We start from the raw sequence: 13,837 nt of genomic DNA on the forward strand, positions 1-13,837 counted from the left end.
TGTCATCTGTCTCAATACAATGATCGAATGAACTGTCACGTCTTCCCATTCTCTCTCTCTTCTTGCACACTCTCTCACTGTATTCTAATCTGTCATTGATCTGCTGAAAACTCTCTCTCTCTGTATTCTGTGCAATCGATTTACAACATTTCTCAATGTTTTCCTTTTCTCTATTTCATCCACTTTTCTTCTATTTGTTGTCTCGTCCCTTTTTCTTTTTACTAGAAGTTTTTTGGCAGCTTCTAGGTTCTTTTTCTCGACACAAAAATCACAACCGCCCACACTCACTCGTACGATTTCCTCTTTTTCTCTCTAAAACTTCCACCGAATTTCTATTTTTTATCGTATCAATCAGGTGCCCGCTTCTATCAGCTTTTCAAAACATTTATCCATTTCAGATTATAGTTTTTTGATTATTTTTCATTTGTAATGGTCTTTTTTCGTAAATTCTGAGGTAAGAAGACTAAAGCGCAATGATGATGATGATGCATTCTAATGCAAACAAGAAGCCATTTTTTGGTGGTTAGGAGACAAAAAGAAGAGGGGACACTTGGGTTTTTCGAAATTTGAATTGGATCAATCGATTTTTGATGACAATTAGTTTTCCATGATTGAAATTATTTGAAACTAAAGTTATTGAGAACTGGCTTGCTTAGACTCTGATTATGGGAAATAATATTTGATCGAATTTCATAAAATCCCAGTATCATACTCTGGTCGAAATCTTGAGAGTACCTGATGGTGACTCTTGCCGATCTCAGCTAAGTTCGTAATGATAAGGTCTGCGAGTGTTGCACAAATCGAAAGCGTTTCCGTAGCTTTTAGCAAATTTCAATTGGATAAAAATAACAGTATGTGTGTCTGTGTGTCCGGATGTTACTCTTATATGTTGTCTCAGTGAATGTTTTTCATTGACTCCACCGCTCCAGCTTGCCTAAACTTTTACGATGTTACTTTATGCATCTTCTCTGATATTTCATTACAAGCTATTCCATCACTAATCTGTCTTCTCTCTCTCCAATAACATTTTGATTGATGTCGTGTTGAATGCCGTCCAGGTGTCTCATCTTATGACGTGGCACTCCGAAACCGGGAAAGACTTTGAACTGTCTTCAGCGGATTAGTCTCAATACCTCTTGACTTGATTTATATGCATGGGAAACCGACGGAAAAAAGTGTATACGCATGGAGGTGTCGGGTGAAGAATCAGTAGTTGAGCTAGGTAAGAACGATGATTTTTTCGTGAAGTTTGACTTCAGAGCATTCCCAGTTATGAGATGAACACTGGTAACTCTGACTGAGAATGTGTCACGGTGTCTCGTTCAGTCCAATCCAAGTGGACAGATCTCATCCAGAGCTTTCTTTTTATAGTCGAGTACTAGATACAGCTCAGTAATGAAACATATTCCATTGCCAAATGGTGCAGCTCCCGAACCTTTTATTTTACCAACTCAATCGGAAGAGAATTTGGAAAAAACATGCAAACTATGAAAGGAAGCTCTAGGTTTACTCTGTAAGTTAATTAAAAATTGAGAAGATTTTGAAGTTGGCTTCGAAAAGCCCAGACAAGAGAACTCTCCCAATTTAGTTCTTCAGATTTTTGAATCTTTCTTTCGTCGAATTTTCCATTTCCAGAGACTTTTCAGATGCCTCCAACCATCTGAACAAACAGTCTCATTCTGAAAACCCTTATTCATCAAAGACCCAAAAAGCCGCTAATCACCATTCGTTCCCACCAATTCTTCTTTCTTCTCGTTTCCTGATTCCCGCCGTTCCCATACCTTCACTCCCCTCCTCCTCCTTCTCCTTCTTCTTTCTTTTATTCACCATCTGATGTCTCGTTTTCATTTCAAAATCAGTCTATTCTTTCAAAAAACTCCTCCTCTCATCCTGCTAACTCTCTGGGTGACCGCAACAAGTGGGCGGAGTCTTTCCCTTCTGGCCCACCCCGTCTGTCTCTCTCCCTCTCTCTCTATGTCTCTTTTCTTATTCCACCCAACAATAGACACCTCTCAGTTTTTGGGTTATTGTTTTCTATCAATTTAATTATCCTCATATTTTGATTTATCACAATTCATTCAATTAATATTCAAATCATTCAGAACCCCCTCGATGCGCCATATCTAATCTGTCTACTTATTACAATTACTCTGGAAAAATGAGAAGAGATCTCTCAACTTGTCTTCTACTTTTATTTTCAATTCAATCACTCACTGCTCTTCATAATGGATCATGTCTTGGATTGGTATGCGGACACAATGGAAATTGTCATGAAGGACCAAAAAATGGAACACAGAACACGTATTGGTGCAGGTAAGATATCGTTCTTTTAAGATAGGATAGTGGGGGGGTTTGAGACATTTATGTTTACTCATAGTCGGCTCAGCTGACGGTTGACTTTTTTTCTGAAATTTTGATGATTGATTTCGAAACGACCGCTGAAAATAGTGAACTTTACTTGCTGAAAATATAACATTTTTCAACAGACAAATCTCAGGTATCGCTGCGACTTTCGAGCTTTTGATACTTTTGGGATAAACTTTTGAGAGGTTAGGTGTCCTGTCAAAAAATAAAATACCGAATTTTCAACTTGTTGCTCATTTCTCTTCTTAAAGTTTGCTTTTCACCCCCTTCAATAATTTAAAGATTATCTCTCACTTCTTCACATTGTATTCCTAAAAAAGATTCCGTCAAAAACTCACTGAGCAACATCACTTCTTCTACCCCAATAACCACTTTCCAACAATAACTCATCCATCTTATTATTCTTGACCTAATCGTGTCTTCTCTTCTACTGAACAAAGATTACGTAATTCATTCGGTTAATTTATAGCGGCACACTTCTCTCTTGCTCTCCCCCACCTGATAAGATAAGTATTCTGGAATCAGGAAGGCACGTGTCTTCTCTCTATGACATAATTAATTACATTGTTTCCCCTCACTCTTCGTGTTCCCTCAATTGGTTCCCATCGAAAACTTGCGCAACAAGAGAAAAGAGTAATGGGTGTAGAGAGAGAGGGACACCTGCATCGTCTCGTCGAAAAAAAGAACTTTCTTTTTTCGGTGGGGGGTAATGGGAAAGATTGAATGAACACCTGTTCCTTCTTGGGAATATGAAACTTTTGAAAAGCTTTTATTCAAGATTTCGTTGATTTATGAGTGTCAAGAGGATATCGTAGCAAGCGTGATCAAGTTGAGGTTATCAATAGAGTTTTTATAAAAGTATCTGACAAAGCTTTTTTGGCTCACGGAATATCCGAAAACTGTATCTAAAGAGTTAGCAATAGAGCGCACTTCAACTCCTTCCCCGAAACTACCGTAACCCGTCGACTTCATCTAAGATTCCGTTCCCACAATCATTTTTTCTTCATCACAATTCCCGTCTTCTCCCCTTTTTCTCCTCTTCCCAATCCCCTTCCCGCCACAAAAAGCCACCCAATTAACCCTTCTCATTAGAATTCGCGCGTCCATCCACGGGCTTTTCGTTTTCATTTCCTCAAAAATCGCCACCAAATCGTTAGTTTATAGTCATGGGAAAATCGGCAGAAATCGAGAAGACTTTCTATGAAAAAAGGACTGGTCTCTTCTCCAGATGGCATCTCTTATCAAGGGATGACTAACCTCTTATCAAATACCTCTGTTCTCTCCTCGTATTTTTACAGCCGGGTTCCCAGTTTTGTCGGCAAAATAGAGGGAGAAGAGGAGCAAGTCATAAAATAATACAATAGCAGACGTGAGGGGGAGATTACTGTCACTTCTTATGAAAGGGTCGGTGGGGATATAAGACATCACATTTAATAACAACATAATCCATGTCTGGGAAAAAGTTTCTTTTTTTGAGATTCGGCAGTTTCGGAACCTTGATTCTCATGACTCAAAGTTCAGAACTAGAAGTTTTTACACTTTTTTCTCGAAATCCCGAACATTTCAGAAAATTCCACATTAAACTCATGTTCGTTTGAAACATGCTCCTTTGATTCTTCTGAATCTTCTGAATCGCCCAATAATCTGCTTCTATTTTCAGATGCAACGAAGGATTCTACGGTGTCTACTGCGAGAGAAGATGCGACTTGAATTGTGGATCAAATCAAAAATGTGTATTCAACAATGAGATTCAGAAGACATTATGTGTTTGCAAAGGTGAGAATTCCGAAAAAACATGTGGTCCAATGTCATTTATCACTTTCCTTCACTATGAAACCATAAGGTTGGGAATATGCTCAAACTCCTCTAGAGCTCTCCTCTCGGCGGTCATTTCGTGTCCCATTTCCCATGGGGACCTCGAAAACCCATCACTCATTTTTTGGTGCCCCCCGTGGCGGAGTACTGGTGGTCACTCTCTTTTTGTTGCGAATGAAATTCCGGAAAAAGAGATTCCATGGTATCAGCTGCCTCTTTTTTGGACGTGTCGGCTACTTTTTTCTGACCACTTCATTCATCATAAGGGCACATGTTTTGGGAGAAAGGGAAAAGGGCAGTTGACACAAAAAGTAGGGGATTTTGAATTTGAATAGTGAGAGGAAATTCGGTAACAAACGGACACACAGATTGCCATCCGTCTGTCTGTGTGTCTGTTTTTCTTCATCCAAAAAGTTACGTAACTTCAAAATAGATAGCAAAGCGGGTATTATTTCTTGCCCCTCGCGCCACCCGAGGACAAATTGCTAGACCGTACCGCCCGTCCGTACAGCTCATTTGTCTTTTCGGCGGGTCTTCTCCTTCGTTTCTAAATGAACCAGATCCTGATAGATTGCTCTTCTCACTCCTCCGTAGGTCATTCACACACACTTTTTTCGTCTTCTCATGATCCGCTCCTTCGTCGTCTTTTTCGTGGCGATTTATGGCGAATGTTCGATTGAAGACAAGGCGACGACGACCCGATGGCGCCGTGACTAGTGTTGCCATATTTTGAGAAGACAGGGAATGACCTAAAAACGAGCAGATGTGTAGTATTGTGTGTTGAATGAAGCAGAAGTCTCTCACTTTTTGAAGGGAGGAGGAGGGAACGGGTGTGGCTGAAGGGAGGGGGAAACCGTGGGAAAGTGGAATGGAGACGGACATGATACGGTCTCAGGATACGATAGGAATTGGAAGTGAGAGATCTGAGGGGCCTTTGATAAATAGCAGATAGAAACAACTCAATCAGAAAATCTCTTGAATCTGGAAGAAGACGATATTTTGTGCATGGAGAAAGTAAACTTTAAGATTCCGGCAAAAGCTTTATTTTGTAAAATTCCTTTCCAGGAAAAATTAAGGGTGAAGCTCCCAAAAACAAAGAGAAAACGGGGTTTGAGAGCGACCTTTTTCTTTCGATATTTTCTATTTCTATTTTTGTTTTGCCACAAACTTGGTCAACTACAAAGTTGGAGCTCCAGACTTTTACTATACAATACCAAAAGATTTGAAAAGAAATCTTTATTTCGGGCGCTTTGTCAAAACTCCAAAATTGACTATTTCGAGTAGAAAATGAATATCAACACAGTACCGTACTCCAACCAATCCGAGAGTACGTAGGTATTTCGAAACTTAACGAAACTAGATTCAAAGTGACTGATCTCTGAGAATCTCGTACTCAACACACTAATTTTCACTCTTCAAGAATTCATTTCCATCCAACCCAGCTACAGTAATCCTGTGGCACATTCAAATTTATTGAAACCATATAAATATTATTCCAGACTGCGACCAAAACGGATTGTCTCTCTTGAAACCGAATTGCCCATCAGGATACGGAGGTAAGTGACAGTTCTTCGAGTTTCGACGCAACAATACTCCCCCAGAATAAACAATGAAACAATCGAAATGAGCGCCCTGTAATTATCGCTTCCGATTGCATAACACATAGAGAATGCCACTTGAGCAAACTTTTGGGGCATACTTACATATGGATTAGTCATAGTTAGTTTAACAAGAACACGATTAGTAACGAGAGGGGTGATGAGAATGTTAGTTACTTGTCCGTTACGGTCGAAAAGTTAGAGGTTTGGTTACTGTATCTCTCAAAACATTTGACTTTCTCATGATGACTCGATGAAAACGAAGAAGAAGACACCGTCAACATTGATGACCATCATCATCATCTAGGATGACAAAGTCTATAATTAGGACTCCCGTTTGGCGTCAGACACACTTCTTCTTATTCTTCTTATTCTTCTGGTTGTGATACGGGACGTAGAGAAGGTCGTGGGAACCAGAGGGAGGAGTGTGGGTACTGTAACGAAGACTGTCAAGGGGGGACTGCTAGAAATGATGTCCCATTACGGTAACTTTGCCCATATGTTGTCGGTAAAAGATCTAGATCTCAAATAAGCGTTGAACCTCCTGTTGCGTTTCATCCTTTCCATCATAACATTGACACCTTTCATCATCTCTTAAGAAGTGCTTAATGAGGGGTGAATGACCTATTAAGAGGACAGAACGGAACAAAAAACAAACTTCCGGGCGGGGAGGGATCTCTTGCCTTTTTGAATAAGTTTCCCAAAGTATTGTAAAAGTTTTTGGATGTGTGTGCACACGGATTAGTAACAAAACATGACGATGAAGTTGTATAAATTGTAATATATGTAATGTCATGTGTCCTTGGATTGGGAGAAAACACATTTAGGGGTTTGCTAATATTCTCTATTTCGAACCAAAATATTGTATTTCTAACTGTATATTTTTCTAGATCTATGTGTCAGTTTGTCCCGTAAAAGCTTCTTCTCATATTTAACAGTTCGTCTAATTTTCTAATTCAAAATCCCATTTTCCCCTTAATTTCCCAATTACCAAACAGTTTGTAACAAGATGCGGTACTCATTCAAAGTAGGTAGTCTAATAAGAAAACGAAATGAGTTCTGTCATTTCTTTTCGGAGGAGCGGCAAACTTTTTGATGTCAGTAGTCATCACACACACACACACAACTGTTGCCTCTTCTTTTTTCTTCTCCGAATACTATTTGTTGCGAATTCGATACCTCTGGGAAAGAAATGACTAGGGGGATTAGGAATGATTGACCTCTTCTCTATATTTATTCTTTTTCAGGAGAAAAATGCACAATTTCCGGTTGGTGTTACCCAGAAAAATGCAAGAATGGAGGACGATGTGTTGGAAGTGGAACCGATGCGAAATGTGTCTGTCCCGATGGATTTAAGGGAGAGAAATGTGTATTGGATGTCAATGAATGTGAAGTTAAACAAGATGCTTGTGGTCCAAGAAGCACTTGTATGAACACGGTAAGTTGACTGGCGTGACGTTGGCGCTTTTAAAAAAACTTGTCGCGTGTCTCCACACTTTCCCATCAATTACCGTAGCCCTTTTCGTGCAGCTGGCGATGCGAATCGACATGTCCAGGAGACGACGAGAATAAAGAAACACACCGCCCTTCTTCTCTGTGATTCAGAATATTTCGTGTTTCGGCAAGGAGATATTCAAGGGCGTGCAAATATTAAAAGTGGAAGAGAATAGGAGGGAATGAATAAGGAATAGTAACTGTGTGGGATTACTTCCGGTACATGTTTGCATATGCTTATGTAATAGAAAGGAAGTGGGTGTCAGGTGACTTCACTTGACTTTAGGATTGTTCCGGTTTAGGATTTGGAACGATGTTACAGTAATCTAGAGTTTAGTAATCCAGTACGCGGGTAAATAGAGAGAATAGTAGTAGTACGAGGAGTCTAGCAAATGAAAAGGTCAGATTTCGGACATCGGGAGTCATAGCTACAGGAACTCGCGTTTGTGAAACATCAATTAAGATCAGACACAATCAGCTGGACATCCTGTTTATATTAACCTCACTAAAACTACAGCAACTTGAATTACAGTAGTCTTTACAATTATCGGTCCAAGAAGTTCATTGAAACTTATTCCGATTTCATTACAGTACTCTGAATTTCCAAGCTACAGTACCTCTTAATACAAAAATGAAACATTTTCACTCTTATCCATTTCCTGTCCAACTTACCGTACTCTAACTTTCTTCTCTTTTTTCAGAACGGCTCCTACCTCTGCGTCTGTCCCCAAGGATTCCTCCCTCCAGACTGTCTCACTCCTGGAAATTCTACTGTTGTCGAATTCAAACCAACCGTCTGTTTCGTCGATATCTCTCCAGAACACCCAAATGGAAAGAGTATGTTCTGCCAGAACGGAGGCTACTGTGAGAAGGCTCTATCCAGATGCCAATGTCCACCTGGGTACCGTGGTTCCACGTGTGAAATAACTCCTGAATCCGAGGCGGAAGATCCCTGCTCCTCGAATCCTTGTATCCATGGATCGTGTTCCTCATTTGCCGGTGGATTCCAATGTCTTTGTGACGATGGATTCAGTGGATCATATTGCCAAGACGGCAGAAATCACTGTGTCGAGAATAAATGTGAAGCCGGATCGAAATGTATCAATGACGTTTCCTCTTATTTCTGTGATTGTCCACCAGGAAGAACCGGTCAATTCTGTGAGAAGATGGATTGTAGTGCAGTCCCTGGAATCTGTAATCATGGACGATGTATCGATAATCCTTTCTCTGAAAAATCATTCGAATGTCAATGTCAACCCGGATGGGAAGGAGAGCTGTGTGACTCGGATAAAAACGAATGTCTCTCTCGGAACATGTGCCTGAATAACGGAACATGTGTCAATCTTCCCGGCACATTTCGATGTGATTGTGCACGTGGATTCGGTGGAATATGGTGTGATCAGCCAGTGGATATGTGTCAAGATGTAGAATGTATGAATGGTGGAAAATGTCTGCACACTTCGGATCACTCACCAGTATGTCAATGTCGGAATGGATTCATTGGAAAGAGATGTGAGAAGCAGTGTCCACTTGGATTCGGAGGTGTTCGATGTGATCTGCGAAAGCCCACTGGAATATGCTCGAAAACTGGTCCGAAGTGCTTCAACGGGGGCATATGTAGTAGTGGATTCTGTGTTTGTCAACCAGATTTTACTGGAAATCAGTGTGAAATATCAAGAAATGAAGTGACGTCATCACAGAATCTTTGTCAATCGGACCCATGTATGAACAATGCTACGTGTATTGATGTGGATGCACACATCGGATATGCATGTATCTGTCAGCAAGGATTTGAAGGAGATATCTGCGAGAGGCGTAAAGGTAGGACATCTGGAAATGAATACAGACAAACACACTATTATTATTTTCAGATATTTGCCTGGAGAACCCTTGTGCCAATGGAGGAACTTGCCATCAGAATCGTGAATCCTTCTCCTGTGAATGCCCATCAGGATTCTATGGGGAACGATGTGAATTGGAGAAGAGATTCTTCTGTACCAATAGGTAATTAGTTATAGCTATTATAATCAGATAAATAGTTTATACTTTCCTTTTTTCAGTTCATGCAAGAATGGTGGAGTCTGCCTCCGAAATGGCACAGCTACAAAATGTGAATGTTCATATGGATACACTGGAAACAGATGTGAGGAGAAGATCAATTTAAATATATTCAGTAATCAGGATGCGTAAGTTTCTTTCGAATCAGAGTTAAATTCTAAACCTTTATATTTTCAGCGTCTTCCGTACTGTATGCGAAAAACGGAAATGTTGGGAACGTGCCAACGATGGCAACTGTGATGATGATTGCAACTTCTCCGCATGCAAATTCGATGGTGGAGACTGTTCTGGAAAACGACAACCGTTCTCGAAATGCAAATATGGAAACATGTGTGCCGATCTCTTCGCGAATGGACAGTGTAATCAAGCTTGTAATAATGAAGAGTGTCTGTATGATGGAATGGATTGTATGCCAGCTGTGGTCAGATGTCCGGCCAAAATTCGAGAGTATTGTGCAGCAAGATTTGCGAATGGAATATGTGATACGGAGTGTAATACAAATGGATGTGGATTCGATGCAGGAGATTGTGATAACAAGACAGAGTCCGCCCCACTCAAAGATATTCGAATTACTGTACAAATGGATCCAACGGAATTCCAGAATAACGGAGGAAACTCTTTGATGGAGATCAGTTCAGCACTCCGTGCAACTGTCAGAATCCAAAGAGATCTAGAAGGACCATTGGTATTTGAATGGGACGGTGAGAAAGAGCAGAAGAGAGTGAAGATGGACATGAAGAAGCTCAGTGAGCAACAAGTGCTCTCTACTTCAATCCGAAAAGTCAGAAGTGCTATCGGAGGAAAAGGAGTTGTTATGTATCTTGAAGTCCAAGAAAACTGTTCTCATGGAAAATGTCTGTATAAGGATTCACAGACAGTTGTCGACTTGATATCCGCCAGACTCGCCAAGAAAGGAATCGACTCTTTCGGTGTCCCCATCTCAGAAGCTCTCGTATCCACACCTCGGAAATCAGGAGGAGAAAGTTCGGGATCGTTGAATAGTTTTGTATTTCTTACTGGAGGATGCATTGCAGTGATTTTGTTGATTGCTGGAATAATGAAAGTGGAAGAAATTAGAAACAGAAAACGACGAATGATAACTGCTAAAACATGGACTCCACCAATGGAAAATGAGGATAAGAACCGAAGAAATCAATCGATTAACTCCAGTCAACATTCTCTATTAGACCCCACTGCAGGATATTATGATCCGAAGAGACATCGAGCAGAATTTGATTTGGCTTCACAACCGCACGGAGAATATAACCAATTCTTTCCTCAACCGTTTGTTAATGGAAATGGATATATGACAGATTATGGAGGCTCTGTGACACCCATGCTCAGATTACCTACTACTACAGTACATCAAGTGTCATCAATTAAAGTAGAAGAAGAGACAGAAGTACTCACAAAACTACACGAACAAGCTGCTGGACCAGACCCAATCACTGAACAAATCACTAAAGAATCAGTGAACGTCAAGGATCCGAAATACAAGAGAAATGTTCTTCATTTCTTAGCTGCGAATTCAACTGGAAAACAAGAAGAACTGATTGTACTGGAAGCGAAACAATGCATTGCTGTAGGCGGAAAAGTGAATGAAATGGATTGTGATGAGAATACTCCGCTGATGTTGGCAGTTAAAGCAAGACGAGCTAGATTGGTTCTCTACTTACTTAAGGCCAAAGCTGACCCTTCCATCTACAACAAATCGGAACGAAACGCGCTCCACGAGGCCGTAATCAACAGAGACTCCCAAATTATGAAATATCTGTTGACAAATGAACGGATCATCAAAGATATTGAAGAGTTGGATCGAAATGGAATGACTGCATTAATGATTGTTGCATGTAAAGAAGGAGATGATCAGCTGATTTCAATGGCAAAATTGTTGCTTATTCACGGAGCGAAAATTGATTCGGATGGAGCAGGGCGAAAGGATTCGGAGATTTACAGGGGAAGAACTGCACTCCATTATGCAGCACTTATTGGAAATCTTCCGATGGTTGAGTTTCTTGTTAATGAAAATGCGAATAAAGACAAGCAGGATGAAGAAGGACGTACTCCGATTATGTTGGCTGCAAAAGAAGGGCACAGAGATACTGTAGCATATCTGATACAACGAGGAGCAAGTGTGGAGGTTGTTGATGCATTGGTAAGTTATCATTCAAAACAGTGAATTTTCAAAAGAAAATATCGAAACGTTTTTCCAAAATGTTCATCACGTGAATCTAGTGATCCTTTTAAAGTACAAAATTACAGGACCATACAGCCCGTCAACTTGCTCGTGCCAACCATCACCACGACGTCGTCGAACTATTCGATAACGTTCATCTTCAACCTCAACCGCACCTAGATTTCTTCAATGGAATAGACATTCATCATCAACAAATCCATTCGCAACCAGCCACTTCAACTCGAAAGAATGCGCGTCCCGCTTATCAAAAATCTGCCAAAAAAGCAGCGGGACGAACCAAGAAAGAAGCAGTCAGTTCTTCTCGAGATTCGACTCATTTGACACCACCACCGTCCGATGGATCCACGTCATCACCGTCTCCACAACACTTTATGACGGCGACAACCCACACAACACCGACGAGTTTACATTATATGAGTCCTGAATATCAATTTGATTATAGTTCGGAAGCTGTAAGTTTTGAACAAAATCACTGTTTTTAGTATTCAATCTTTTTGTTTTCAGTTCCATCCACAATGCAGTGCACTTCCGAATAATGGAATGGGATACACTGCGTCTCCAATGCTGAATGAACCAATGATGCGACACGCGGAACCAGCTCATCATTATTATTAATTTTCTAGAATGTTATTTTTTGTCACGGGTCTCACGCCTTCCTTTGTGCCTATTGAGGCGTTCCCTACTTCTCCGCCATTTTCTTTTCCTTATTAGATTTTAGTACTTTATCTGGGTTTACGGGTATTTTTTTTCGTTTTTATTGAAATAAATGTCCTTAAATAATTTTCAAAGCAATAATTTATTTGATCACAAGCTGTAAAATATGAATTCAAGAGAATGAAAAACTGAGAGAAAGCTAAGGAGAAACCTATTGCTTTCCGTTTCCGTTGACTGGTGGGTTGATTGCGGCTCTCTTGTTGAGATAAGCCTTGATGTTCGGGCGCTCGGCGAATCTCTCATGGAACTTCTTGAGAACTGGAGTTCCATCGAGAGCGGTTGGTGAGAGAATGAGATGAATATCGAGTTCCTCGAAAAGAACATAATCGGCATAGCTTTCCTTGTCACCAGCAACGTAGTGCTCTCCATTCTTGTAGGTACGGAAGAGCTTCTCAAGACGGGCGAGTTCCCCTGGAAGAGTATCCTTGATGTAGGCGTCCTTGCCGTTCTCGTAGTTTCCGTAGATCATCTGAGCGTACTTGTTGTGCAAATCACGGATTCCTTCGAAGAACATATCGACGAAGGTTGTCTCTGTCTCGTTTGTTCCGTTGAGTCCTGAACAGAATGTTGAATACATTGATGTTTGATTGAAAATATGCCCGTGTTATCAGAAAAACAACTATAATTCTCACGAGACTGCACTCACCATGGACACGGGCGAGATGACGGAGAATGGCCCCAGATTGAACGAGCTCCTCGTCTCCTGACAAAAGACATGGGACTTGTCCGAAGATCTGAAATAGAAAAGAATGAGGAAATCATCGATAAAACAAATTTTTACCATCTTTGGCTTGATCTCAGCCCATTGGTCGCGGCTGATACGGTGGTCCTCAAAGGCGACTTGTTTGTCGACCAAAAGAAGCCGGATGGGCTCGGCAAGTCCGCGGATATCGAAGTAGGAGAGTTTCAATGCCATTTCGACGAGTCAAGAGAGTTATCTACCTGTAAAACAAACATATGTAGAACATCAAAACAAACTGGTCGATGTTGTTGTGTTCGAAGCGATTGAGATCGGTAAAGGAAAAGAAAGGAAAAAGAGTGTTGAGAACTGGTCGATGGGAGCGCGGCTTTTATAGTGGAGCGGAGGTTTTAGAGGCGCCAGACGAAACAAACAAGAGAGCAGTGAAAGAAGAGAGACAAGGCAACGTGGATGCAACGATGCTGACAAAACTTCAGACAAAAATGATGACAATTGATTAGTTTTGAGATCAAAATGAGGATAAGTTCAGGAGATCGAACGAATTTCGAAAGGGTCGTCGAAAGAATTTTGGCGCGAACGGAAAATAAGAGTGCACTCATTGTTCTTACAAAATTAATGTTTTGATGACAAACTTTGCATTAAGAAAAACAGAATGTTTGGGAGAAAGACAATTCGGAAATTACTCTATGTTTCAAACAACAAAAAATCCTGAGTAAACCGTGTTAGTTTCGACTGCAACTTTCTTCACAAGTTGGAATGACATCATAAAAGCTGACAAAAAAATGACAAAAAGTTCAATTTCAGAAGAAAAAAAAACGGAAAAGGCAATTCTGAGAACTCGTGGCGCCTTGAAAATTGAAGTGCCTCATTTTCCCGCTGATCAATAGAGCACGCTTG

At 40.6% G+C, this 13,837-nt stretch overlaps 3 protein-coding genes across 3 annotated transcripts; 2 read left to right on the forward strand and 1 right to left on the reverse strand.

Moving 5' to 3' along the window:
* Window positions 1-2,158: 2,158 nt before the first annotated feature.
* GCK72_009250 (uncharacterized protein) lies at window positions 2,159-12,141 on the forward strand (the record flags this gene model as incomplete). Its single annotated transcript, XM_053727288.1, has 10 exons — window positions 2,159-2,313; window positions 4,025-4,140; window positions 5,679-5,735; window positions 7,025-7,215; window positions 7,973-9,092; window positions 9,143-9,275; window positions 9,332-9,457; window positions 9,507-11,484; window positions 11,592-11,978; window positions 12,031-12,141. 10 exons carry the CDS (start codon window positions 2,159-2,161, stop codon window positions 12,139-12,141), a joined length of 4,374 nt encoding a protein of 1,457 aa, XP_053586865.1.
* Window positions 12,142-12,391: 250 nt separating this feature from the next.
* On the reverse strand, window positions 12,392-13,156 carry GCK72_009251 (uncharacterized protein; the record flags this gene model as incomplete). The annotated part of the gene is made up of 3 exons (XM_003092635.2): window positions 12,392-12,795; window positions 12,887-12,974; window positions 13,022-13,156. 3 exons carry the CDS (start codon window positions 13,154-13,156, stop codon window positions 12,392-12,394), a joined length of 627 nt encoding a protein of 208 aa, XP_003092683.2.
* On the forward strand, window positions 12,456-13,440 carry GCK72_009252 (uncharacterized protein; the record flags this gene model as incomplete). Its single annotated transcript, XM_053727289.1, has 3 exons — window positions 12,456-12,522; window positions 12,876-13,135; window positions 13,204-13,440. The coding sequence occupies 3 exons, from the start codon at window positions 12,456-12,458 to the stop codon at window positions 13,438-13,440; spliced, it is 564 nt and encodes a 187-aa protein (XP_053586866.1).
* Between the last annotated feature and the right edge of the window lie 397 nt (window positions 13,441-13,837).

The sequence above is a fragment of the Caenorhabditis remanei genome, chromosome III (assembly GCF_010183535.1).
Source record: "Caenorhabditis remanei strain PX506 chromosome III, whole genome shotgun sequence".
In the NCBI taxonomy this organism is placed as follows: Eukaryota; Metazoa; Nematoda; class Chromadorea; order Rhabditida; family Rhabditidae; genus Caenorhabditis; species Caenorhabditis remanei.